At 41.2% G+C, this 25,211-nt stretch overlaps 1 protein-coding gene across 1 annotated transcript in view; it reads right to left on the bottom strand.

The window, feature by feature from the left end:
- The window catches only part of ST8SIA1 (ST8 alpha-N-acetyl-neuraminide alpha-2,8-sialyltransferase 1), a 174,385-nt gene that overhangs the window by 131,509 nt on the left and 17,665 nt on the right, over nt 1-25,211 (bottom strand). The window contains exon 2 of the mRNA XM_004592615.2: nt 3,674-3,818. Coding sequence (XP_004592672.2) covers nt 3,674-3,818 — 145 coding nt within the window. The remainder of the gene's footprint in view (nt 1-3,673; nt 3,819-25,211) is intronic.

Genomic DNA, 25,211 nt, shown 5'->3' with positions numbered 1-25,211 from the left:
TTCACACCTAATAATATCTGACAAACATTTCACCAAAGCACATTTACAGAGCCATTTGGAAACAGCTACATCAAGATGTCCTTCTGGGGTATTTGTAATTGCTTGACCCCTTGGTGGGAGACAGGACTGAGTTCCTGGTTCCTGGCTTGGGCTTAGGGCCAACCCCAGGCATCGCAAGCATTTAGAGAGTGAATCAGTGGATATAAGCTCTCACTGCTGGCTGTTCAGTTCTGCCTCTCAAGTAAATAGAATTTTTAAAATTATTAGAATGTTCTGCTTGGTCTTTTACATTTACGCAAGAGCACTACAACAGTCTAGCCCAAGTGGGACACAGGCAGGGAAAGCTTTGGCAAGCACGAGCAACTGGAAACAAACACCTCCATCAAGCGGGAGGCACTACACTAGACATACAAATGAAAGCTCTCTGGCTCCTTGAAAAGCTCACAAGATAACACTGCAACAAGCAGACACAGAATTTTAGAAAATTGAACAAAGGTAGTAGTATAGATAACTGTTCCATGCAGCAGAATTACATAAATTTGATAAAGCTATAAAGAGGTCAGAGAGGTCAACACACAAAACACTCCACTTGTACATCACACCTTGGCAACAATGAACAAAAGCAGCAGACAAAGGAATATTAAAAACCATGCCACCTAACATATTGAGCATTTGGAGGAATGAGTAAATGGCACGGGTATGTGATCTCTGTTGAAAAATAAAGAACCTGGTTATTATCTGTTTAATATTAGGAAAAGAGAAGTTTTGCTCACAACGTTGGCATCCAACCTGTCCCAATCACTTGTAATTGTACCTCATCTACACACAGTATTTGTTCTCACAGTGAGCACAAATGCACCATATAAATTATCTGTCAACTTAGACTGCTGATGACAAACTAGAAATATTGCACCTACAACGAATAATGGGAAAGTGGGCATCGGACACAGGAGGTAAGACATCACTTAGAACGCCCACATCCCACATCAGAGGACCTGAGTCCAAGTCCTGTTTCTGCTTCCAATTCCTACTTTTGGCTAATGTGTACCCTGAAAGATAGCAGGGAACAGCTCAAGTACTTGGGTCCCTGCCACATACATGGGTAACCAGGACTGAGTTCTGGGGTCCTGACTGACTCAGTCCCAGCTCCTGGAAATATCTGGGGAGTGAAGCAGAAGAAGGGAAACCTCCCTCTGTCTACCTGTCTCCTGCCTTTCAAATAAAACTAAGAATAAGAAACAATCATGTGTGAGGGCAGAGGGAAATGCATCATCCTTTTGGTGATGCAAACTTTTTTTCCCCAGAATTTCTATATTAGTCCATTCAGAATCTCAGCAAAAAAAAAAAAAAATCACAAATAACTTTAAAAATCCTATTCATTGAATTTGTTCAGCCTTTTGTAATGACTGTGCACACACAATAATGTAATAAATTCTTATTCCTATGGAGAAAAGGGATTTTTCCCCCATTATTCTGGAATGGTTGCTTAGTCTTGCCACTGGAACAAAGAGGCACAGAGCTCATTTGTAAATGCTAGGAGGAGAATTTTCCTACCACCTTCCTGCTGCAACTGACAGATAAGCTTCATTAAACTGTTTCTTTATCTCATATCACTGCCCAGTAAGTGGCTATCAGTACTTATGCACACAGAGCCCTGTGGATTGGCTTTCCCAGCTGCCTCTTGAAGTGTGATGCTCATAAGCTGCCTCTCCTGGATGCCTTTGCAACTAGCGTCTGGGATGAAAATTCACCTTTACCCAATAGTGGCACCAGAAGGGAATTTGGATAAGAATTTGTAATGTCTACTGTTGTACATGACTGGAACCATTTTCACAATTGCAATTGGGGTACTGTTCTGGCAATAAGCTCTTGATGGCAGTAATTCCAGGAGCCTCCCTTTGACTCCTACATCACCATTCTTCCAATGACTTCTTCAGATAAAATTATTTATTTTACTTGAGAGAGTTTTAGACAGAGGGGGAGAGGGAGACACAGAGAGCTTCAGTCTGGTGATTCACTCACATGGCCACAACAGCTAAAGTTGGGATCCAGGAGCTTCTTGGAGCTTTTCCAAGTCTCCATGTGAGTGCAGGGGCCCAAAACTTTCAGTCATCCTCTGCTGCTTTCCTAGGCCACCAGAAGGGAGCTGGATTGGAAGTGGAGCAGCTGGGAATGGAACCAACACCTATATGAAATGCCAGTACTTCAGACAGAAGATGACCACACTGTGCCATTGCATCAGCCCCTTCCAATGACTTCTTAAAGTATTTAATTCCCCAGGTAGAATAGTTTTCTCCCTGAATAATACAATCAGATTTCTCATTCCTTAATCTCAAGATTCAATGTATGAAGCAGTGTAACATAAATGCTAAGCGAGCTATCATTTTTAAGCACACATTATCTAAATCTAACTTCACAATAGTTCTGTGTGGTCAACAGGACAGGTTCTGCTCTCAAAATGCAGGTGAGTGGACTGAGTCTCCAACAAGTGAAGTGACATAGCCAAGGCAATTAAACAGTGAGAAATGGAAACAAAATTCAATTCCACATTTTACAATGTTTACTCATTTTCTTTGGTACTAAAAAGTATACTGAGTGCAAACAAAGCAGAGAAAAACAATAGGATGCTGGCAATGAATTAGACTTAAATATTCTAAGTAAAAAAAAAATACTACAACCACAACCAAACCATTAAATTAAACTCAAACATCTAAGGATGGGCTAATAAGTGTGGACTGTCTCGTAGAATGTTGAACACGGTAGAAGTCATGCCTCAACTTCCAAGCATTTCTCCTTTAAATCTTTTTTTTTTTTGGTCACTAACAAAGACACTTGAGAGATCAAGTTACACTTGACAATCTTGAGCATGAGTTTTACTATGACTCACTCTGGACTAGCTGACCCAATCCACAGTGGGAGTGGTTAGAGCAGCTGGGGATGCCAGAAGTCATCTATCAAGTACTTATTGATGGCAATCTCACTTAAAATTTACCGCACCCACACCATTAGGGTTTCCCAGGCACAAAGATTTTTGTCTCTCCATCCCCACTTTCTGCCTAGCTATATTTTAGTGAAACATTTTATTTCCATGCCCAGGAAACCAAGAAGAAAAACATTAAGTAAGCAGATCTTGATTCCGACCACTTCAAAAGTGGTCAACCTGAATTCCTCCCCTCCTTCTCCATCACTCCTCCACTTCGCAGGAGGCATCTGACCACAGGGTTCACACTCAAGAGGCCTGAGATGTGCACTTCCCACCATATGGTCCCCACTCCCCGAGCACAGCAGCAGTCCTACGAACACGTAGCCGTCTCACAAAGCCTAAGCAGCATTCCACAGCCAATCTCAAAACACAAGAACACCACAGGTCCCTGCCATTTTCCGCTTGCTTCTTTCAGTCTCATCTGAATCCAATCAGAAGGGGTAAGAAGACTGTAACCCTTCAGCACCCCACTTCTCAGGAATATCCTGGCTGTGTACTTGCATGCACATGTTATGTGATTTAGTCACCAAAAGATGCCAGATGGAAAGAAAAGCATTCAAAACCGCAAGAGAAGAAAGATGATAAAAACAGGTACACCTGAATGGATTGGACAAACTCAATGATTTCCTTGCTATGACAGCAACAAATATTAAAAGATCTATGCTGAAAGGCAACAAATGCTGTACTTACCTGAGGGAAGAGGGAATATGTTGAATTGTCAATGGTGAAAGAGTACAGAAACTCCCCGTCATACCACATGCTCTTCCCCATGGGGGAATTCTTTTTAGTCATAGCAAAGAGATGGGCAGGGTCGCAGCAGTCTTCCATTTGCTTCCTAGGAAAGAACACAGGGAGAGAATGGAACAGCAGTTAAGTGAATAGCAGTCATCCACTTACCCTTCCCACAGCGCTGTGCAGCCTCATCTCCATGCTAGCTCACAGAAGCATCAGTGTCTCCAGGGTGATGAGATGCCTATTAATTCATGCTCCCAGCCATCTAAATGCACAGCTGGAATGGTTCATGATTTTTTGGAAGTTTAAGAACACATCAGCTCTCAGGTGCAGCTCAAAGGTGTCACGGCATAATGCATCATTATGGCAGTGGATTAACTGATAGAGTCAAACATCTGGGTTTGCAGAGGACAGGGAGCTAATTGTCAGAGACAGCTGTCCTGAGACACAATGGAAATGCACATGCTGTCCTGCTTTAACAAACCCAGTAGTCACATTCTATTAGAAGGGCCTAGACATCAGCCAAAAGGAGTGCACTGGTTTAAAGGAGGGTGAACCCCACCCCACCCTCCCAGCCCCTGAGACTCAGGACAAGGTTTGAGAATGATGGCCTAGGAAAACCTTCGGGTAGAAACAGAATGAAAGGCATGAGATGCGTCAGGCACTGTGAAAGCAGCCTGCTTGCTCTGGGCCTCCATGGATCAAATTTCACCTTGCTTCTCAATGTGTCTGACGTGGTCCAGCACCATATCAGAGTCTGTCCTTACTCTGTAAGTTTCAGTATCATCAACATCTCCCAGGCCATGGCACACTCCACACCAATTCAGGTGTAAGTCATGTCGCTGTGTTATGGGCAATCTTCGCATACCCCTTTGTTGGAACCCAATTCCATTACTCATGAATCATTCAGGAGTAAAAGCAACTCTAACCTTCCACCTCTAGGAAGATGAATGAAATAAACGTTGCTGGAAATCACCTCAGAATGATGTGCTCATGCATCACTTTTTTTTAAAGACTTCTTTATTTTATTTGACATGCAGAGTAGCAGAGGGAGAGAGAGAAAGAGATAGAAAGTGGCAGAGATAACTTCCATTCACTGGTTTATTCCCCAAATGGCCACAATGGCCAGGGCTGAGCCAGCCAACGTCAGAAGCCTGGAATTCCATGTGGGTCTCCCGCATGGGTGGCAGGAAATCAAGCACATGGTCCATCTTCTGCTGCTTTCCCAGACACACAGCCCAAGGTCTGGACTAGAACTGGAGGAGCCAGGACTCAAACTGACGCCATATGAGATGCTGGGGTCACAGGTGGTAACTTAACCCACGGCACCAAAGTGCTGGCCCCATGTCCAGGAACTTTCAGCCACCCACAGAACAGAACTTTAGGGATATAAGAAGACAGCAGAGTAAAGGGCCTCACTTCAAATCCTGACTCTGCTACTCACTAAATCCATAACTAGACAAAGTTAGTGAGCTGCAGAACTGGCCTCTGAGGTCTTTTGTATATGTGGGACAATGCACTGAGAATGTACAGGCAGAGCACATGTTAAATACTTCATATATATTATGTATTGTTGTTAGTACTATTATACAGTCCTGACCTCAGCACTGACATGATTAAACCTAGTCAGAAAGACTGCAGACTTTTTTCTCTATGTCTCTGTCTCTCTGTCTCTGTATCTCTCTCTCTTCCCCAGAAAGGCACAGAAATAGAGACATAATCTAGGGTTAGGCAAGATTGAAGGCAGGAGCATGGAACTCAATTTGGGTGTCACAAGCAGGTGGCAGGGACCCACTATGGAGTGTTATTAGCAGGAAGGTAGAATGGGGAGCCCGGAATCCAGAAACTTCCATTTAGAATGCAGGTGTCCCAAGAAAGCACCCTAACTGCCATACTCCCTATGCATGACAACTGACAGCTTTAGGGACCTGGTGACCTGGCCCAGACTCCTCAGTCCAGGCCACCACACTTCTCCCACTGCCCTGTACATTCTTCTTATATTCTCTCAGATTGGGGCTGGCTTCTCCTTCACAATGGTCTACACCGGAAGGAGGCCAGGGAGAGGGCTCATGACGCCCTGGTCTTGTCCAAAGCTGCAGGAAGTGGTCTGTCTTCTTGTTACAACTCTCATCAGCAGCATTTCCCCTGCCTTTCCTCCATTCATGCTCAACTTTATCTCAGCACTCAGAAAATACCTTGATCAGACCACGAGGGGACTGGCACAGTGGCACATTGGGTAAGGCTGCCATCTGTGATGTCAGTACCTCATATGGGTACCATTTTGAGTTCATCTGCTCCACTTCCAAGCCAGTTCCCTGTTGGTGTGCCTGGGAAAGCAAAGCAGTAGAAATGGCCCATGGTACCTAGGCCCTTGCCATCCAAGTGGGACCTGGAAAGAGTTTCAGGCTCCTATTTCTTTTAAAGATTTATTTATTTTTATTAGAAAGTCAGATATGCAGAGAGGAGGAGAGAGAGAGAGGAAGATTTTGTCTGATGATTCAATCCCCAATGATCAGCTCAGCCAGAGCTGAGCTGATCAGAAGCAGGAGCCAGGAGCCTCTTCTGGATCTCCCACACAGGTACTGGGTCCCAAGGTTTGGGCTGTCCTCAACTGTTTTCTCGGCTCACAGAAAGGGAGATGGATGAGAAGCGGGGCTTCTGGGATTAGAACCAGTGCCCATATGGCATCCCGGCATATGCAAGGCGAGGACTTTAGTCACTAGGCTACCATGCCAGGCCCATAAATCCTAAACTTAAAAAAGATCTTAAGAAGAGCAACACCACATTTGAGCAATGCGAAATACTGGGAATGCTTTAAGACTGCCTTTTAAAATAAGACAAGTTAGCAGAAGCGTAACTCCAAACTTCCAGAGGGCAGTCACTAAGCTTTTAGTCCTGTATTACACGTCTGATGAGGTGATACTTGACTTTTTCAAGTCCTTATAGAAACAAGCATTTGGTGCAGCAGTTAGGAAGCCTATATCCTAGGAGTGTTAGTGTGCCTTGGCTGGAGTTCCGGCTCCAGCTTTCAGGTCCAGCTTCTTGCTAAAACAGACGCTGGGAGGCAGTGCTGATGGCTCCAATGGTTAGGTCACTGTCACCCACATAAGAGGTCAGGGTACAGTTCCTGGCTCCTGGATTTGGTCCAGCCCAGTTCCAGCCATGGTGGGCATTTGGGGAACAACATGGGGGATGGGAGTGTTTTTCTTCTCTGTTCTCTGTCTCAAAAATATATAAAAAATAAAAATATTAGAGGGCCTAAACAGATGTTTTTTTCGAAGAAGGCAAAAAAATAGCTAATATACAAGATGTTCAACATCACCAAGGATCATAAAATGCAAATTTAAACCACTGTAAGAAATTAGCTCCCATCTTTTAGAAATAAGTATCACTAAGAAGACAGGAATGATAAACACTGGAGAAAAGGGTACAATGTGGACTGGTACAACCAGTATGAGAGACAGTAAAGAGCTTCCTAAAGAAAATAAAAATAGAACAGCTATATGAGTCAGCAATCCCTGTTTTGGGTCTACCCCAAAGAGAATGAAATCATCTCATGAAGAAATCTGCAATGGCACTCACTGCAATGTTAAAACATCCAGGGCATGGAAACCATGTCAATTTCTATCAGCAGATAAATCGCTGAAGAAAATGTGAGACAGAAAAAGAGAGAGAGAGAAAAAAAACATAATATCTTTCTGCCTTAAAAAAAGGAGATTTTGAGGTGGGAGTTTGGTGTTGCAGTTAAGACAGTACTTGGACAAAATGTCAGAGTGCTTAGATTCAAGTCCAGCCTGCTCCCAATTCCAGTTTCTAAAAAAATACACCATAGAAGGGAACAGGTGACGGCTCAAGTACATGGGTCCCTTTCACCATGTGGGAGATGGAGTTCCAGGATCAGGTTCCATTGTTGTGCGCATTGGAAGAGTTCACCAGTGGTCAGAACTCTGTCTCTCCTGCCTTTCAAATAAAAATTTTGAAAAAACAAAGAAACCAGGCAGAAAGAAAAACATCATAATATTTCACTTATTTAAGTATGTAGAATCTTTAAAAAAAAAAAAAAGAACTCAAATACACAGCGCTATCCCACAGCTAGTTCACACCTTAATGCTCATGTTAGGTAGGAGACTGGAAGTCAACCCAGGCACGTGAATCAATCAAGCATCCTCATCCATGCACTTGGCAGGTCTGGCTGCAGTTTCTGCATCCTAGCCTCAGCCCAGTCCAGTCCTGGCTATTGCAGACATTTGTGGAATGAACCAATTCATGGAATGTCTGCCTCTGTCTTGTTTTTCTCAAATAAATATTTAAAAAATAAATATTTATCATTTAAAAACATCCACAAAGATTCTGTCCTGCACCTGGTAGTCCTTCCCAGAAGTGGCATACAGAACTTGGTGACCGCGCTGACTGGTGAGACCATCGCTCTCAAGGTTGATCCCAGTGACACCTTGAGAAGGTCGAGGCAAAGACCCAAGCTGAGGAAAGCGTTCCTCAACCAGCAGAGATTGACCTTCGCCAGCCAGCCCCTGGAACATAGTCACATTCTGTTCACAGCATCCAGAAAGAATCCACTCTGGACTTGATCCTGTCCACTCATTTCCTTTCTTAGCTGTTCACAAATTTCACTGCACTCTTCTTTCAATGAATGTATGCCCCCACTCTATCCTCTTAAAAAAATTTTAAAAATTAGCAGTTTAAGAAGATAGTAAGTGATTGTAAGCCCAAAATATAACTTTGGAAAATAAATACCATCTATCAAATATTTATAATTTTTTAAATTATGTTACATAGCAAAATAACCAAGTTGAGACCATACAATAACTCAAAATCTTTATAAAAAAATTACTCAAGGTACTATAGGATTCAAAATATTTTATCACCCATGCGTGGGTTACTCAGTGGCATGTTTTTCGTGGTGGTGTCAGTCAGGGTAGTAGTTGTTGATATTGTTATTTTCATTCATAACAGTTGTTTACCTTATTTTGTGGCTTCTCATTTATGGGAATGTATGGTGATGGAGTAATAGAGACTAACATCCAGATGTGGGGATACAATGCAATATGCACCCCTACTTCCAAATCAGAAATGGACTCCCAATGAAACTGCTGGGAATGTGTAGACAATGGGATGCTGGACTATCTGACATTGTATCAGCAATGTCGAGGCACACTTAAATAACCGACTGATGTATTAATGACTCCATATGAAGGACTAAACTATTGCAGCAACATGGGGAAAATCTGTCAGAGAGTGGGAGTTTGAACAAGGAGAAGCCCAGTCTACAAAATTGTACCATAAAATTCAAAATTTCAAAAATAAAAATTTAACAAAAAATAAATTTAAAAAATTACCTTAAAATTCCCTTTAAAAAATACCTAATTTTCAGTGATTTAAAAACGTATCCTAGGTGAGAACTATTTACACTCTTGTTTATTCTGTCTTCCCAAGTTTCAGAATACATGAGTAAACTTCCAAAAGCACACAAAATGGAATCAGAAGATAAGTTAATTTGGAGAGAAAAATGTTGAGATCCATGCATACAAATGGTATTCAAAAAGTTCCATGAATAGATTTCAAAATTTGCACCAAAATGAGACCAATTTTTAATTCTACTTTCCATGTCCTTTTTGAAGCACCCTCGAATGCATCCTGAGGAAAGGAACTTCTCTGTTCTCTTTTGTATCCCCACCTCCTGAAATGGTGGAGGACACATGAAAAACTGCTGCATAAACATGATTTGAAAGAATCAGAAATAAGCAAAGAACCTCCACACACAGTTTGTTCTTGCCAAAACAAAATTTCAGAAATCAATTCCCTACAGCTTTCATTTACAGAGAATAAAGAGCAAAGCCTGTCAAAATAATTGTTTCTGGATCAAACATTTTCCGTAGAAGATACAGGACTCATCAGATCTGCTGAGAGGATCACACTGGAACAGCAGCCCAGCCACAGTAAGTACATTTTTAGGACTGCAAATGTACAAGCACAAGAAACACCAGAATAATCCTCCAGGTGACAATGCTCACAGATTAGGTTTCCTTCATAAAAATTAGAAAGTTAAACTTTCAAAAACTGACTTTGAGAGCGTTTGATTAGTTTTCAATCTTGGCTCCTCAGTGTTCTTCCTGTCCTAAAGAGAACTGCCTTTGGTCAATGACTGATTTTAACGTTTGGCTTCTGGCCAAAATGTGTATTTAATGCCACACCATTACATCCATAGTCCTTACTATAAACTGTCCTGGGCCGAGTTCCTAAAATTCCTTCTAGGCTATTATTTGTTGACACCGTGAGTTAATCTTACAGAGCCTCACATTCACCGCTGAATGTGCCCAAGTCCCAATATCAAAATGGCTTTGAAACAGAGATAATATAAGAGCTCTTCAAAAATTTCACAGAGAAACAGATCAAAGCATGAGTTTATTCCAGTGCAAAAAAAATTGTGAAATCCATGCATTGCTTTTTAAAATTCATCTTTTCCATGAACTTTTTGAGGATCCTTGGCACAAAGAACTAAGCACATTATGTGATCTTGGAATTACTCATTTTCTTTCTTAACAGTTAAGACACCACAGAACACAATTTGCCTCCCATCAGTCTAGTTTATGCTTTCTGAGCATGATTATTAATAGTTCCTCCTTCTACTGTCAAAATATGTCCCTATCTGTGACACAAAATCACTCAATATGCTAACCCTATCAAGAGTGTATGCAAGAAAGTTAGCATGTAATAAAAGAACTTTCCTTTAAGTGAAGAATCTGGCCGCTAACAGTGATATCAGAAACATTTCTTACTCTTAAATTACTAACTCACAGGTACCACAAAGATTGTGGGAGGTAAAGAGTTTGGGCCACATTAAGTCATTTTTTTTCTGGATTAAAGAAATCTTTGTCTTGTCAGTTTTGAAGCAAGGTCAAGAGTCATTTGACTGAAGGGCCAGGTATATATTCTGTGTGATCAAGAAAAAGAGACAGCAGAAGCTGCTCTGAAGAATTTCAATGAACGTTAGTCTCCGTCTTCCAAGTTAAGCTTACAGATCTACACAGCTAGGAAGGTTGTAACATGGCACTTTGAGAACGGAGTACAGGCACTGTTCCTCGGGCAAAGACAATACCTTCTGCTCACAATATGGTTCTCCATACGGGCTTCCTCACTGGTTGAAGACATCCAGAATATACGCTCAGTACAAGGCAGAGATTTGTGTTCCTCCCATTTTTCCATAAAAACCTCTTGCAGAGTGGGGAGGAAAAAAAATGCTTTCATTAGTTCGTTGCCTCAAACAATGCCTTCAACAGATACACTGGAAAGTCTCTTCAAAGGCTAATGATAATTTGCCATAGCTACAAATACAGGGAAAAAACAGCTTTGATCCACTATTTAAGGCAGCAAATGATCTTGCATGTAGCACTATTTTATTCACATTTAAAATTGCTGCATAATAAAGGGAAGTGTTTCAAAGAAAGTGCAGTGAGTCTTTTGCATCTCTCTGGAACAGCCAAACTACATGAAAGGAAGGACTTTGGAGACACAAATACTTCAAGAAAAATATCTACACAAATACACAAAGACTTATGACTTATTTTGGCAAGAACAAATGATTATTTAAATTCAAGATACAAATTTTTCGGGAAGGCCTTCATCTTGTGCTTACTGGCAAATATAGCTAGAAAGAGTGCGATATCATCCTTTGAGAGGCAACTGTTTGCTATTTTGGTACATGAGAGTGACAGGGCTCCTTTGGAGACCAAAATTTAATCAACAAATTGTTATTGAGCAATTTCTGTACATGCTGAGAAATTTGCCTCTATTAAATCCTACAGATTGGAATGATTCATAATCATTTAACATTATATCTAGGTGGGAGAAAATCCATCATACAAGCTCCTTTTCTGGATCTTTCACTTCGTGGGAGGATGAAAGGCTTTAAAAGACAAAAAAATATCCTATTATATATTTTTATCTGCATGAGTAAAATTATTTTTGTGTTGATTTATTAATACCATCACACCAAGAGTAAAGTGGTTATGCAAAGGCATTTCAAAAGGTATATGGAAGAATTTTCAATCCATGCATATTCTCTTCATTAAATGAATTTTCCATGAACTTTAGAACATGTTCTCACAGACTAAATTTAGGGAGTATGTTTTCAGTACTCTGAAACACAACATTCGGATTTGCAGGCAGTAACGAATCATGTTGGAGGTTTGGGTAGGAATATAAAGACAGGGCAGGTGTATCTGCTCTGTGAAAAGTGGGCACTCACACTGGGAACCATGAAAGAGTCCAGATGAAAGGTACCAGACCACATTTGAACCCCAGAACAGCTCTGGTTTTCAGGCACTTGCCCAAGTGGCAGATGCTCCAAACTGCAAGATGCTGCTTTATAATCAACTTGCTTCTGCACAAGTTCACACAGCAAGGCAGGGTGCAGCAGGGAAGCCTTATCCAATCACAGCACTGTATGGGCCGAAACAGCACCGGGGGAGGCCAGACATTTTACATTCTTAGACATCAGAATTCCACTGGGAAACACACTTTCCCAATTAGTGTAATGGCAAATTACTTGAGGTCATTTTCATGAAAGAGGAACAAAGCAAATGGAAAAACAAAGAAGAAAAGCATCACATATTTTTTCAAGTTGCACAGATCTTTCTGAGCTACAAAACTGACTGAATGAGCAGAAAGACAACTGAGGAAGTGGTATAGTTTATGGGGTCAAGTCCTAGAGTCCAGCCTCAGGGACTCACTCCAGATCCACTGCCTGCTAACTACAGGACCTAACAGCAGCATTTGTCTACAAATTCTTCTGTACCATTGTCATGGCTCTCATGATTCATGGCACACACTCCTGATATTTGTTGGAGTGAGACTGAAAATTATTTTGTGAGAAAATTTTTGGCTTTGCGCTATGACCCATTTCACAAGATGAAATTCTGCATAAACATCAAGTCAAGGATTTTCAATTTTCTTTACAGAATATTAACTGTGCCACCTGCTTGTCTTACAACATATGGGACTCTCTTTATTCGGGCACAGAATACCAGCATTTTAGGTTGTCAACAACCTTTAAATGATGTCATCCAGGTCCCATTAAAGGTGTGGTTAAAACAGTGGGTATTTGGGGTAAAGAAGGGATGTGCTAGCTGAATTTCTTCCTAGAAGGTACAACATTTATACTCTTTCTCTACACCAAATTAAATCACAAGCAAGTCAGTGATTTGCATCATCTATTAGTCACTATTTTTAAACCTCCACTCCATAAAAATCTCAGACACATGAATAAAGTTATTGTCTGGATCAAGTGCATCAATTAAGCTGACCACCAGCATCCTGGGAAAACAGACAGGCATTTTCATCTCATCCATCCATTATCCCTCACCCTATTGCTACGTTCTCTCCACATGTGCTTAATTTGGAATTGTTTTGTGAATATCACTGACCCCAGTACGAGAGAAAAGCGCAGAGGTATTCAGAGACAGAACAGCAACAGTTAAGGAGATATGCAGGCTCCAAGAAGCAAACATAAGTGCACATGATGTTCCTATAACTGAAAGCACTGAGAAAAGAAAGTGTGGACAGAGTCAACTCATTTGACAAAGAATGAATAATGAAACAATTGGCAAAAGAGAAAAAAACAGGATGATATGCCGTTTTTTCTCTTTTAGTGCTTTAATGAGCTAAGCAAAGCCTGAAAACTTAAGACTATGATACACAGGTGTTCAAAGATGAACAAGATTGCATATAACTAGATAAACAGAAATATTTCAGTCTATTGTCAAGGAAAAGCAAAGGTGTCCAGTGAGTACTAACTCAGGGTAATAAGTACATACATCTCTATCTAGCTGGCTAGTAATTCAAAGGAACAACACATGCTTTCAATGTACATCATGAATCTCTACTTTGAAACTATTAATAGAGTATCTTTGGACAATATTTGGTGGAAATATATTGGGAAACATAAGGTTAGAGTCCTTGTGGTCATGTTGGATGTGAAAACAATTTGTGCAACTATCACCTATGTAATACAGCAAAAGTCTCTGAACGAATGAACCATCCTATAGAAAAGTCACCATTGAGTTACTCTACAAAGCTGTACTTTTACTGCAGGCCCATTAAAAAAAAAAAGGCAGTTACATCAAGAACACTCAATTTCCAGTAAATGAGATCTGTACCTTAATCTCCACAAATTTAGTGTTAGAAAACATTTTGCTAATTACATAAAATGCAATCAATACCTCTGCTTATCACATAATGAGAACTAATTTGGCTGATTTGGTATGGCATTGGTCTCAGACACCAGCAAGTTCAGAAGTGAACACAGTATGGTTACAAGACTGTCCCAGTCTCAGCTCCGGGGTCTATGACCCTGCTCCTCTGTAGCAACAGTTCTTCTAAAAAGCAGTGTACTATACATTGTTTTAACTCTCTGAACTCATAATGTGTAAATATCCAGTTACTGGGCACCTGATGTGTCTCAGATACTGTTCTGTTCTAGAGACTGAAGATGCTCTCCAAAAGACAAGAAGGCTTTTTTTTTCTTGGTAGCTTAGATTGTCACTCTGGAGTAACCGCTAATCTAGTTCCTTCTGCTGTGTTAAGGAATTACTATTTTATTTATTTAAAAAGAAGAATGACAGAAGTGGGGGGGGGAGGGAAAGGGATACATTTCAAGGTCCTGTCCCCTCGTGTTACACACACACACTGCCAAATGGCTGAGCTGGGCTAAAACCAGGCATCCAGAGCTTCATCTGGGTCTCTCACACAGGTGGCAAGGACCTAAGCACTTGAGCTGCCTTCCCAGGCACATTAACTGGGAGTGGGATCAGAAGCAGAGCAGATGGGACTCCAACAGGTACTCATATGGGATGCTGGCATCATAGGTAGAAGCTTAATGTATGCATCACCATGCCGGCCCTCAACTTGTTGAGACTGTAACTTAGGGGCTCTGAGATTTCAGTGCTTTCGACATACCTCTCCGCTCTCAGGGCACTGGACACTGCAGTCCCTTGCAACCAGGAAACAGATTCAGGTCCACAAACAGCATGTCTTTACAATCTCTGTCCTCCCTTTCTTGTATCTCTCTATGGAATTCCATTTATCCAAATATCTCAACTTTTTCTCATTTTTCGCCTCTTTATTTTTCCTTCTTCCTTTTTGGGGGAGTGTTATCCTAAGCATTATTTTGCTGACTCTAATTTCCACTATCACATTTTTAAGGGAATTCCATTTTCACAGCTTCCTATTTTTTGTGACTGCAATATATTTCCTTTGGAAGGAAGGATCAGAACTACACCATTTGCTGTGTTTTCTTCTATTTTCTGCACTGAAGGGGCTGTCTTTCAGCTCAAAGGCTTCCTAGAAATATTTCTGATCGATCCGTAGCTGTGCACTGACATTTAACAATGGAGAACAAAGCCCTTTGAAAGTTGTTTGTGTTTATGCGATGATTAGCCTTCCTCTGATGCTCAGTGACAGCTCCCAGCCAAGTCACTATGAATCCCAAGTGTTAATATCCATAGACTCTTGTCTAGGGGTAGTCAGTTTCCCCAGAAAGGAGTGTAACAATGTCTCCGTAAGGGTTAAGCCTTATAGTTGATGAACTAGAAGCTAAGCGAAAAGGGAGCTGCAGCTTCACTAGTGAGTGCACAGCTTTTTCACTGTATTTTCCTGTTCTAGGCTAACGTCCCAAGTCCACCATCTCTACGTCCTGGAATTTGTGGGCAAGGAGAGACCTGGCATACTTCTAACCAGTTTTCCTTTTTTTTTTTTTTTTTTTAATGCGGTCGACACTTTCACCTGAGTCCAAAGCCTTTCATGAATTCTATAATGTGAAGCAACTTCCTTCCTGTTCCCTTCCCCTACTGAAACACGCACTTTTTAGATTTCTGTGCTCTCTTAGTCAGATATCATAGGGCCATCTGCTTTTCATCTCCACTAATGTTGATGTCTTTTGCCTGTTATTGTCTCCTCTCCCGTAATCTTGATCCTTACAAACTTAGGTCTATTAGAATCTACTCTTCTCATCTTACTAGTCTCTCAAGTGGTACATTACTCTTGTAATTACTCTTTTCAACATTTAACCTACTTTAACTTCTTTTTCTGTGATTTCGCTAATGTTCCAAATTGCATTTACTTATTTATTTATATTTGAAAGGCAAAGAGACAGATCCCACCATTCACTTCTCAAATGCCTGAGCTGGGCCACACCTAAGCCAAGATCTAGCAATATCAAGTCTCCCATGCTGGCGACAGGGAGTCAAGTACTTGAGACATCACCTGTTGCACGTTAGCAGGGAGCTGGAATGGCGAGCAGAGCCATGATCCTAACCCAGGCACTCCAATACAAGGTGTAGGCATCCTAAAAGGCATCATACCTACCACACCACACCAGCCCTTGTGTTCTGACTTGAAATAATACTGTCCACCAAAACACTACTGCAGAGCTACTAAGAAAATTCTGGCAGAAGTTCCTTTCAAAAAAAAAAAAAATAGAACCGGAATATTAGGACTTATAGGAACTCCTTTCATCTTATATATTTCCAAGCCTTTTTAGTGTAATGAACTTGCACGATTTTATCATTAAGTCTGATTGATCTGAAGAGCTATTAAAAATAAAAACTATATGCTTGTTATAGAAAAATCTAGAAAACATAAAAAGATAAAATAACTAAAATTTAGGGCCCAGCACAATTTCATTTAACTATTAAATGAACATTAGTTCATTTAGCTAATCCTCACCCTTCACTTATGGGCACCAGTTCATGTTCCAGCTGCTCCACCTCCCATGCAGTTCTCTGTTTATGCCCTGGGAAAGCAGTGGATGACAGCCCAAAACCTTAGGACCCTGCACTCATGTGGGAGAACTAGAAGAAGCTCCTAGTTCTTGGCTTCAAACTGGCTCAACTCTGGCCACTACAGCCACTTGAGGGGTGAATGAGCAAGTGTATAATAGATCTTTCTCTCTATCTCTCCTTCCTGTAAATCTAACTTTCCAAATATATAAATAAGAAGTTAAAATCTAAATGTAAAAAAAATACAATCATATATAGAAAAATACTAGTTTTCCTCCCATGATCTCGATGTTATATTCTTAGGCATTGTTAAAAATTGGCATACACTTACATCAATCAGTTATTCTGGTCTTCTGACATCTTCAAGCCCTTATTTTCAGTTGGATTCTTAATTTCTGCCCATAAGGTAGTAATCTCTGCCTTAAAGGAAAATTCCTTCAAACACATTCCCATTTAAGATAAACTCTGTTATCATCCTGCTAGGCTAATAACTTTTGCTGCATTCCCCAAGACCTTCTAAGGTACCCAAACAACTAAATTGCATGATCCTTTCCCACTTCTTACTTGCTGTTATGACTCTGACATTTTGCATGATTGGCCCACTGCTTCCTTCTCACAAGTTCCCCTACCCTGCAAATCCTTGGCAATGTCTCCTTCTATCAAGCCATCTCCTCTCAAACTGCCTTTTTTTCTTCCTCAGACCACCCCAATGTGACCACTTCGTAAGGTTCCAAGACAGAGTCCCCCTTTTTTTTATCTCACCATAATCAAGGACTAAGTCACAGTCACATTCTTTATACTCATCTCAATAGAGCTGACAACACCTGCATGGAAGATGGATAAGGGAACAGACGGATTGGACCACTAGGAGATGTCTGAAGTTGGAGAACGTGATTGGGTGTGGAGAGAGAAGGACCCGGGGGGAAAGAAGAAGAAATGAACAGAAATGCTCAGTTCATACTCCCCAGAAGCCACTACACCAGATCTTCTCACATACAGTACTCCACTTAGTTCTCAAACTCATCTCATGAGTTAGGTACTTCTTAACAAGCAGCATAAAATGCGGCTGTGAACCAGGTGTCCTGACAACGGAACAAGCAGGATGTCATGACAAGAAAAGAGATTCTGGGGTCACTCAGCTTCGGCGCCCCAACTCTGTGGCTCTGGTGATGTCACTCAGCGTAAGCTTCAACTTTCCTCATTTACAAGATGAGGGACAAACCAGTTCATTACAAATGAAAGAATGCTGTTTGCTGCATAAGGACAACAGTGCCCAGGAAGTGCTCATCAATAGCGGAGATGTTACTCTGACTCCATGTGCACTGGTTTCATAATTAAAGAGAACCTTGGAAGAGTCAAGAGAAGGAAAAATCTCAAGAACAGCCAACACTTCTCTCAAGCAATGGGCCCAGGGGCACACCCTCTGTGGACCTTGGAGTCTGAGCTCTCTGCATTCTCCAGGGACATGGGCACATGCATGAGAAAACCCAGAGGCAGGTCCCCCTGGGATCCCGAGCCAGGGCTAGTAAAATATTTCACCCTGACCATCCTGTGAGCTGGGATACAGCTGGGCCCAGGATTCCTATTTTACAGGGACATCACATCCCCAAATGACAACATTCATAGAATCCCTAAGTTTTAGAAACTGTGCCTATGCTTTCTGGATACATTGCTTTAAAAACATTTTTTAAGGCAAGAACAAAATTTTTAAGTGTGTTTTTGAAAGGAATGACAATCATCAAAAACCCAGTCACTGTAAGCTCTGTGGATTTAGAAAGATCAGACTTCAGAAAATGCTGAGACTCCTGCATATTGACTTCAAAGAAGGCCTTCCATTCCTTCTCCCATAAAAACAAACAAAAATGCAATCATCAATATGGTAACCCAAAACAAAGGGACTAAAGAAAACTCAGGCTGACCCAAAAAGCTGAGAGGAGTATTATAATCCATGGGAAATATTCCAGACGGCAGCTGCACACTGCTCTCAGACACTCTGATAATGGAGAGCGTAATTAGTTTTCCTCGGCAAAGAAAAATAGAAGTGGTGAGGTCAGAACCCATAAGTTAATTCAATTCAATGAGTGTTTGTGTTTGTTTGAATAAATCCCATGTACTTGAAACTGGAGGTCACAGAAGACGTACACGATGCAGACAAAGGACCTGAAGGGTACCTAGGCAATCACTTACTCATTCACTCACTCATCTATCACACATTTATGATGCACTCACTGCATGGCAGAGAGTCAGGGCGAAGCTCTGGGACTGTACAGGGACAGGTGTGGTCCCTGTTATCCTCAAGAATGCCTTGATCTTCAAACAAGAGAAAGTGGTAGGCAAGCTCACCCACACAGCTAGCATCACTGAAAAAGATGCCTGGAGATGTGGGTGGGAAACAAAACCACAGGTCATGACAGATGGAACACTTCCTGAAGTTAGCACACTGAAAGTACTGACTCAGGCTGGAAACATGCTAGCAGCACGAGGAGCATAGGGCATTCCTGACACATGTGTGAAGGCAAAGGCCCCCAAATACATGTGACTAGAGGTGGTCAAGCAGTATTCTTTCAATATTCTTTGACCTAGTGAAGAAAATGCAGGCAATGAATGAGATTTTCACAGTCAGTTTTCATTAGTGTTCTTTATTCTGAAATTACACCCTTTCTACTTCCTGAGGTTACATAGAAGGCATTTTAGGGAATGGTAGTATCTCCTGATGGCCTGCTCTGCCAAAACACAAAATTATTTATTTGGCAATTTTCTGGTTGATTAAATTCCAGATCTGGGAAACTCTAAGCAGGATGTATTAGCAGAGCCACCAGTACTTGGCAGGACCAGTAAGTGGAGTACACATGGCCAATCAATTTGCAGAGTTTACACAAGAGATTCAATTCAGAAAGTAGGCAGGGACCCAATATTGAAGGCTTTCACCAGACTCAGAAATTTAGATTTTTGTCTCTGTATGCAAAAATGAGGAGGGTGACCTTCAAGAGGGTGAGGCATTAGCTTGCTTTTCACTGGTGCTCCAGATTAAAACAACAAAAAAATGATGCTGGCAAACCATCCCCATCCCACGACCTATCTACTCAGACTTGGGGGCACTGACCTCAAAATCAAGATGAGTTGGTGAAATTCTCCATAAACGCTTAAGGCAATTTTCTAAAGGTAAAGGGTGTATGTCAGTCAGGTCCACTTGCTCCTCTAAGCTAATGCCATCTGCTAAGCAGCCTGTGAAATCTCCCCTCCTGGCTCCTTTTGGGGATCCCTCTTGGCCGGGACATTGGACTCAGAGGCTCCTCAGAAGGGATGTGAAGTGATGAAATATAGGACCATCCTTGAGTTCTGACAAATGAATGGCAAATCTTTCACAGACTTTTTGTTTGTTGACAAGGGACCCATGTTAACAATCTTCCGAATTCATTTTTAAGTTATTAAAAGCTAGTATTTCCAGAGTTTACACGTTTTTACAGCAAGGCGAGGCTTCTTAGTCAACCCTGGACAGAGCAGCCTGGCTGCCGTGCAGCCCTTGGCAACAAAACAATGCCTTTTGTGCACGAACACGTGCATGGTTTTGAGATTCTCACAATTGTCAGAAAAGACTTTTTTAATGAGTGCATTGTCAGTGTTGTGGGGAATTGGATATGACTTTCAATTGCTACTGCTCTTATTGCTAAATATAAATCACTTCAGTCACTGCTAGGCTAACCAAAAAGCAGATTATGTTTATATTTGGAGTGCCAACCAAGTAGGGGCATAACAGAAATGAAAAAAAAAACAAATTTATAAAAATAATTTGATATTTGGATTCCTGAAAAGCCTTGAAGTAGTTACTATGAGCAAATTCCAAGCTTTATTAAATCATATTGTTTTCAATGCTTATATCTTCCCAAAGTCTCAGTCAGCACTTTTTTATTATTAACTTGGAAGAAAATTTTTATTTCTTATAAATAGTTGGCCTAACTCTCTGTTGTGTAGAGAATTCTTACTGACAGCAATTTATGTGACAATTTCTGAACAATTTTAAATTGACATCTATCTGTACTCTTTCTAGCTCAAATATGACTCATTCATAACTATACTGGTAGGCTCATAGCTCGTGACTAAGAGCTTTCAAAGGGAGGTGATTCTGAAATGCAATGCCAGCCTGTCTCTTATTACATATGAGACTTTGACCACATTTGATAACCCTTCCTAAGACTCAGTTTTCTTAACTGAAAAACAGCAATAAAATAGTGCCTACATCACACACTAAAAAATAAGATGTTTCCAATAAATTCCTTTATGTGGAAGCTGTCACATTTCTCAAAGTTAGCCTTCATTGTAATACTTGTTGTGTGAATTCATGCCATTCTGATGTAGTGAGGTGAGAGCGGGTGAGAATATAGGACAAGAAAACTCAGAACACTGAAGCGGCCAGATAAACACACTTGAGTTTTGCTAATAAAAGCAAACAGAAAGAACCCAGAAGAAATGTTGTTGTAGGCGTTATTTCCACATGTTGGAAACCATCAGGGGGTAGAACACAAGACATGGTAGAAAGAACAGGATTCAACCTAGAACCCAAACAGCTAAGTCAGACACTCCTGATCCCCAACAACAAAGAATCGTTGTAATACACACTTTATGGTATCCACACTAACAGATTTATGCATAAGCTCACCATGCCAAATTTTATGGTATGTGCTTTAAATTTCGCACAGGTGCTGTTCTATCTGGAATACGTTAGGACTACCTACAGAGCCAAGGACGTGTATTGCCAGCAGGCAGGTGTCCCAGGCCATATGGACCTACCAACCAGTGGTCAGACACCTGGCACCAGAAACATGCTGTACTTCTGCCTTGGAACTTGTTCATCATGCAAATTTAGAGACATCCAGTTTTTATAAATGCCCTTCATGTTTGCTGTGTATCTTGATTTGCATGGAGTACGCCCGTGGCCATCCTTGCAGCACTGAGTTGTTGAGCTGGGAAGGGACGAAGAAAGAGACTATAGGTGTCAGGAGAATCTCTTCCAGATCCAGCCAAACCCTGCCAGTAGTCATGCACTCAGGGCCAAGATGGAGTGGCTTGTGGCCCTGTGGCTATGTGGCAATGGTCAGTCTGGCCTTATATCTTCCCACTACCCTCCTCCAGGTTCCCCATTACTAGCATTAATCCAAGATCTTAAGCCATCAAAACATTCTCAGATAGAGTTCTCCCCCATGATCAAACTATGTCAATCAAAAAATGAGAAGGAAACTCACCAGTAAGTCCCCTAACAGAGGCCTTGAGTCTCTTGAATTCATGCCATTGTGGCAACAGCTTTCACCAGAGCCTCTAGGGAGAGGGTCACTGAAGACAATTCAACACAGAAGTGCATTAAAAGCTGCAGAGACACACAGAGTCTAACAACTAGGGGGGAAAAGTGAAAAAAACAATAATGAAATGGTAACTGGCTCATCCAACAGAAAAAACTCCATTTCAGCCCAGTTTCCTCAGCACAGGACAAGAGTAGTGTGAAACCTGCCTATTCACCTGGTTTTGGATAATGGCACTTGAGCCTCAAGTCCTACTCACAGTGCATCTTCATTCTTTGCCATCAGCTCTATGAAAGCACTAACTGTTCCAGGCAGTTTCCAGCTGTCCAATGGGTTTGTCCACACTGTTCACTGGGCTCACGGCACGACTGCCCCCTAACTCACATCTCTGCCTCTCTGCCTGCCTCTGCCACTCATGCCACTGCCACAGCCACAATGCTCATCACAGCTGTCACATTGCTTCCCAGCCCCAAGCCAATGGCAGCTTCCAACTCCTATTGAGCCTCACCCTACTCTCTGCTCGAGATGTTCCTTCATTTCTCCCACTCACCTAATCCTGCACAAACCAGTTAGTACTAAGCACCCAACCAGCAAACAGCTCTCACACTCACTCCCAGGCTCAGAATACATCATTCCTACTGCTCCTCTCCAGGGTACTCTTCTGCACCCCCAAGGACCATTACTTAGTTGTCTGATCACCAGGTTGGTGGTCAAGGACTGAACCTTGCACTTTTCCTGTATTCTCCCTTGCAGCCATCATCACAGTCTGATCTCATTCATTATTTGTTAGATAAAAGAAAACATAGCAGGCAGAGTAGGAAATTCTTTCCGAAGTAAAAACGTTTTCTTTTCTGTCATTTTTTCCCACTCCTTATCCATGCTTTACTCACAAGGACTTGGGTTCAAACAGTTAATCTTTCTCCAAGTGCAATTGATACAATACTCCCATTGCGAGAGGAAATTATATCCAAAGTGACACACACCAATTCTTTAAGCTCTGGAGAAGCTGTTTCCTCTTTTTCTGAACAGAACATCTATTTTGCCTCTTGCTTCCCATTTTCCCACAAAAATCTAAACTATTTTCCTTCCCCCCTTCTGTACTCCCTCTTAAAATAATGACATTTCCAGAAACCAGATTCATTTGATTTAAGCATCTCACAGTGAGCTGTGTTTCCTGTCCAACTGAGGACCGTATGGTAGCCAAGCGCAGGGAGGAAAGGCACAGCAGAAAACCTTGAAGCAGTGAAGGAAGGAAAGCTTTTGGAAAAATCCAGAAAAGAAATATAGAGTTAAAGGGGAAAAAAATTGTTTCCATCCCACATCCTCTGACAGGGAGGCAAGGCTGAGTGGTCTCTGCTTTCCTCAAGTCAGAAGTCCAACAGCCATCATTTCCAGGCACCCCAATGGTATATCTGGATGCGTTTGAGACCAATAGCAGATTTCCACCACAGCTATTACGGCAGGAAGAATTCTAGGATGAGGTTTTGAAACCAGAGTAACAATATCCATGAAACATCCAGTGGGGTATGGGAAGGAAAGAGGAGATCAAGTAAGAGGAAGAAAGTGGGAACAGTGTGTGTGTGAGGAGAGTGAGTACAGAATGAAGCAGGCCTGCAGCATCATTTTATGCAGCCAGGAGATAGCACTTGAAGGCCATCCTGAGGGCAGCAACTCCTGGTCTGAGGCCTCACTTGGCCACTGCCTGCCCCTCTATGCTTCACTTCCTACCTATGGCAGGAAGCAGCCCAAGGCCACAGAGCTAGAATCCAATGAGAGGTAACACTGCACTTGAAAGGGAGGCAAGGGAAGAGAAAGAGAGAATACAAGGGGGGGTGGGCAGGAAAGCAAAAAGAAATGCAGCACTGAAGCAACTGGATACATAATAAAAGCAGGTACCTTAAAGAATACAAACACAGGTGAGAAAGGAGAACAAAGTGCCATGATTTATAATTACATATAGGTGTATATTTGGAAAATTCAAGCACATAAATTGAAACAAGTATATGTGTGTGTGTGTGTGTATATATATATATATATAACTATCCCATATATAAATAATAACCATTGCTAAATAATAGTGAAAATAAAATGCTATGATACATAAAACTAGAAACATAAAAGCACAAAATGTTTAAAAATAATTTTAACTAAAATGTGCAGAATCTTTGGGGGAATAAAAGGCCAAATACTCCAGAGAAATTAAAAAAAAAAGATTGATTACACAAATAGATATTGTTCTTAGACAAGAAGTTATATTTGTGATTATATATATACATATATACATACATACATACATACATATACTATATATATATATATACACACACACACACTATGTCAGGAAAATCAAGAAAATTCTGATGAAACAGTGATTTGCCCTCTGAGATAATTAAATGTATTATAAAGCTACAGTAATTGACATAGTATGGCTTTGTAATAAAATTAGAGACAAAGCCAGAGAGGAAATATGGGGCTTCCAAAAAAAAATACACATATACAGACTATCAACTACAAATAAAATTGCACTCAAAATCAGTGAGAAGAGAGGAGTCGTTTTCACGTTAGTAATGATGGTATAATATCGTTGGGAAAAAACAGAAAATTGCCTTCATGCAACAACCAGTCACACAGACTGCTGGCTCAGGCATGCGGGTCCCTGCCATGCCTGCGGAAGAGCTAGCTCTGAGCTCCCAGCACAAGCTCTGGGCTCCTCTAGCCTAGTTCTGCCCGTGGCAGGTCTTTCAGGAGTGAACCAGCAGATGCAAGGTCTCTGCCTGTCTGTCTCTCCCTCTGCCTTTCTTTTTGTTTTTCCTTTTCTTTCTTTCTTTTTTTTTTTTTTTTTAATGTTAAGAGAGAACTTTTACTTACTAGTGCTGAAGATGCATACTAACACAGCCATCTGGAAAACAGTATGGATATTTCCTTACAAAACTGAAGATACAACTAGCCTATGATTTAGCAATCTCACTGTTGAGTGCATATGCAGATAAAATGAAATCATTCTATCAGACAAATGGGTGCCCTCACATGTTTATTGCAGCACTACTCACACCAGCCATGATTTAGAATGAACAAAGATCTGTCAACGGACCACTAAATTTTTTTCCCAGTAACCATTTTTATTAAAATGTTTTTACTTATAAGGTGAATAAATTTCACATATTTCTTATCTACAGATTTGAAAGCAAACTGATACTTCCCACTCCATCCTCGCTCCACCAAACCTCTTCCTCGCTTATTCTTCCTTTTAATTATTTTTAAGATTTATTTATTTTTATTGAAAAGCAAATATACAGAGAGGAGAGACAGAGAGGAAGATCTTCTGTCTGATGGTTCACTTCCCAAGTGACCGCAACGGCTGGACCTGAGCCAATCTAAAGCCAGGAGCCAGGAGTTCTTCCGGGTCTCCCA

This window comes from Ochotona princeps, chromosome 27, assembly GCF_030435755.1.
Source record: "Ochotona princeps isolate mOchPri1 chromosome 27, mOchPri1.hap1, whole genome shotgun sequence".
Lineage (NCBI taxonomy): Eukaryota > Metazoa > Chordata > Mammalia > Lagomorpha > Ochotonidae > Ochotona > Ochotona princeps.
This window is presented reverse-complemented; position numbering and strand designations above follow the sequence as displayed.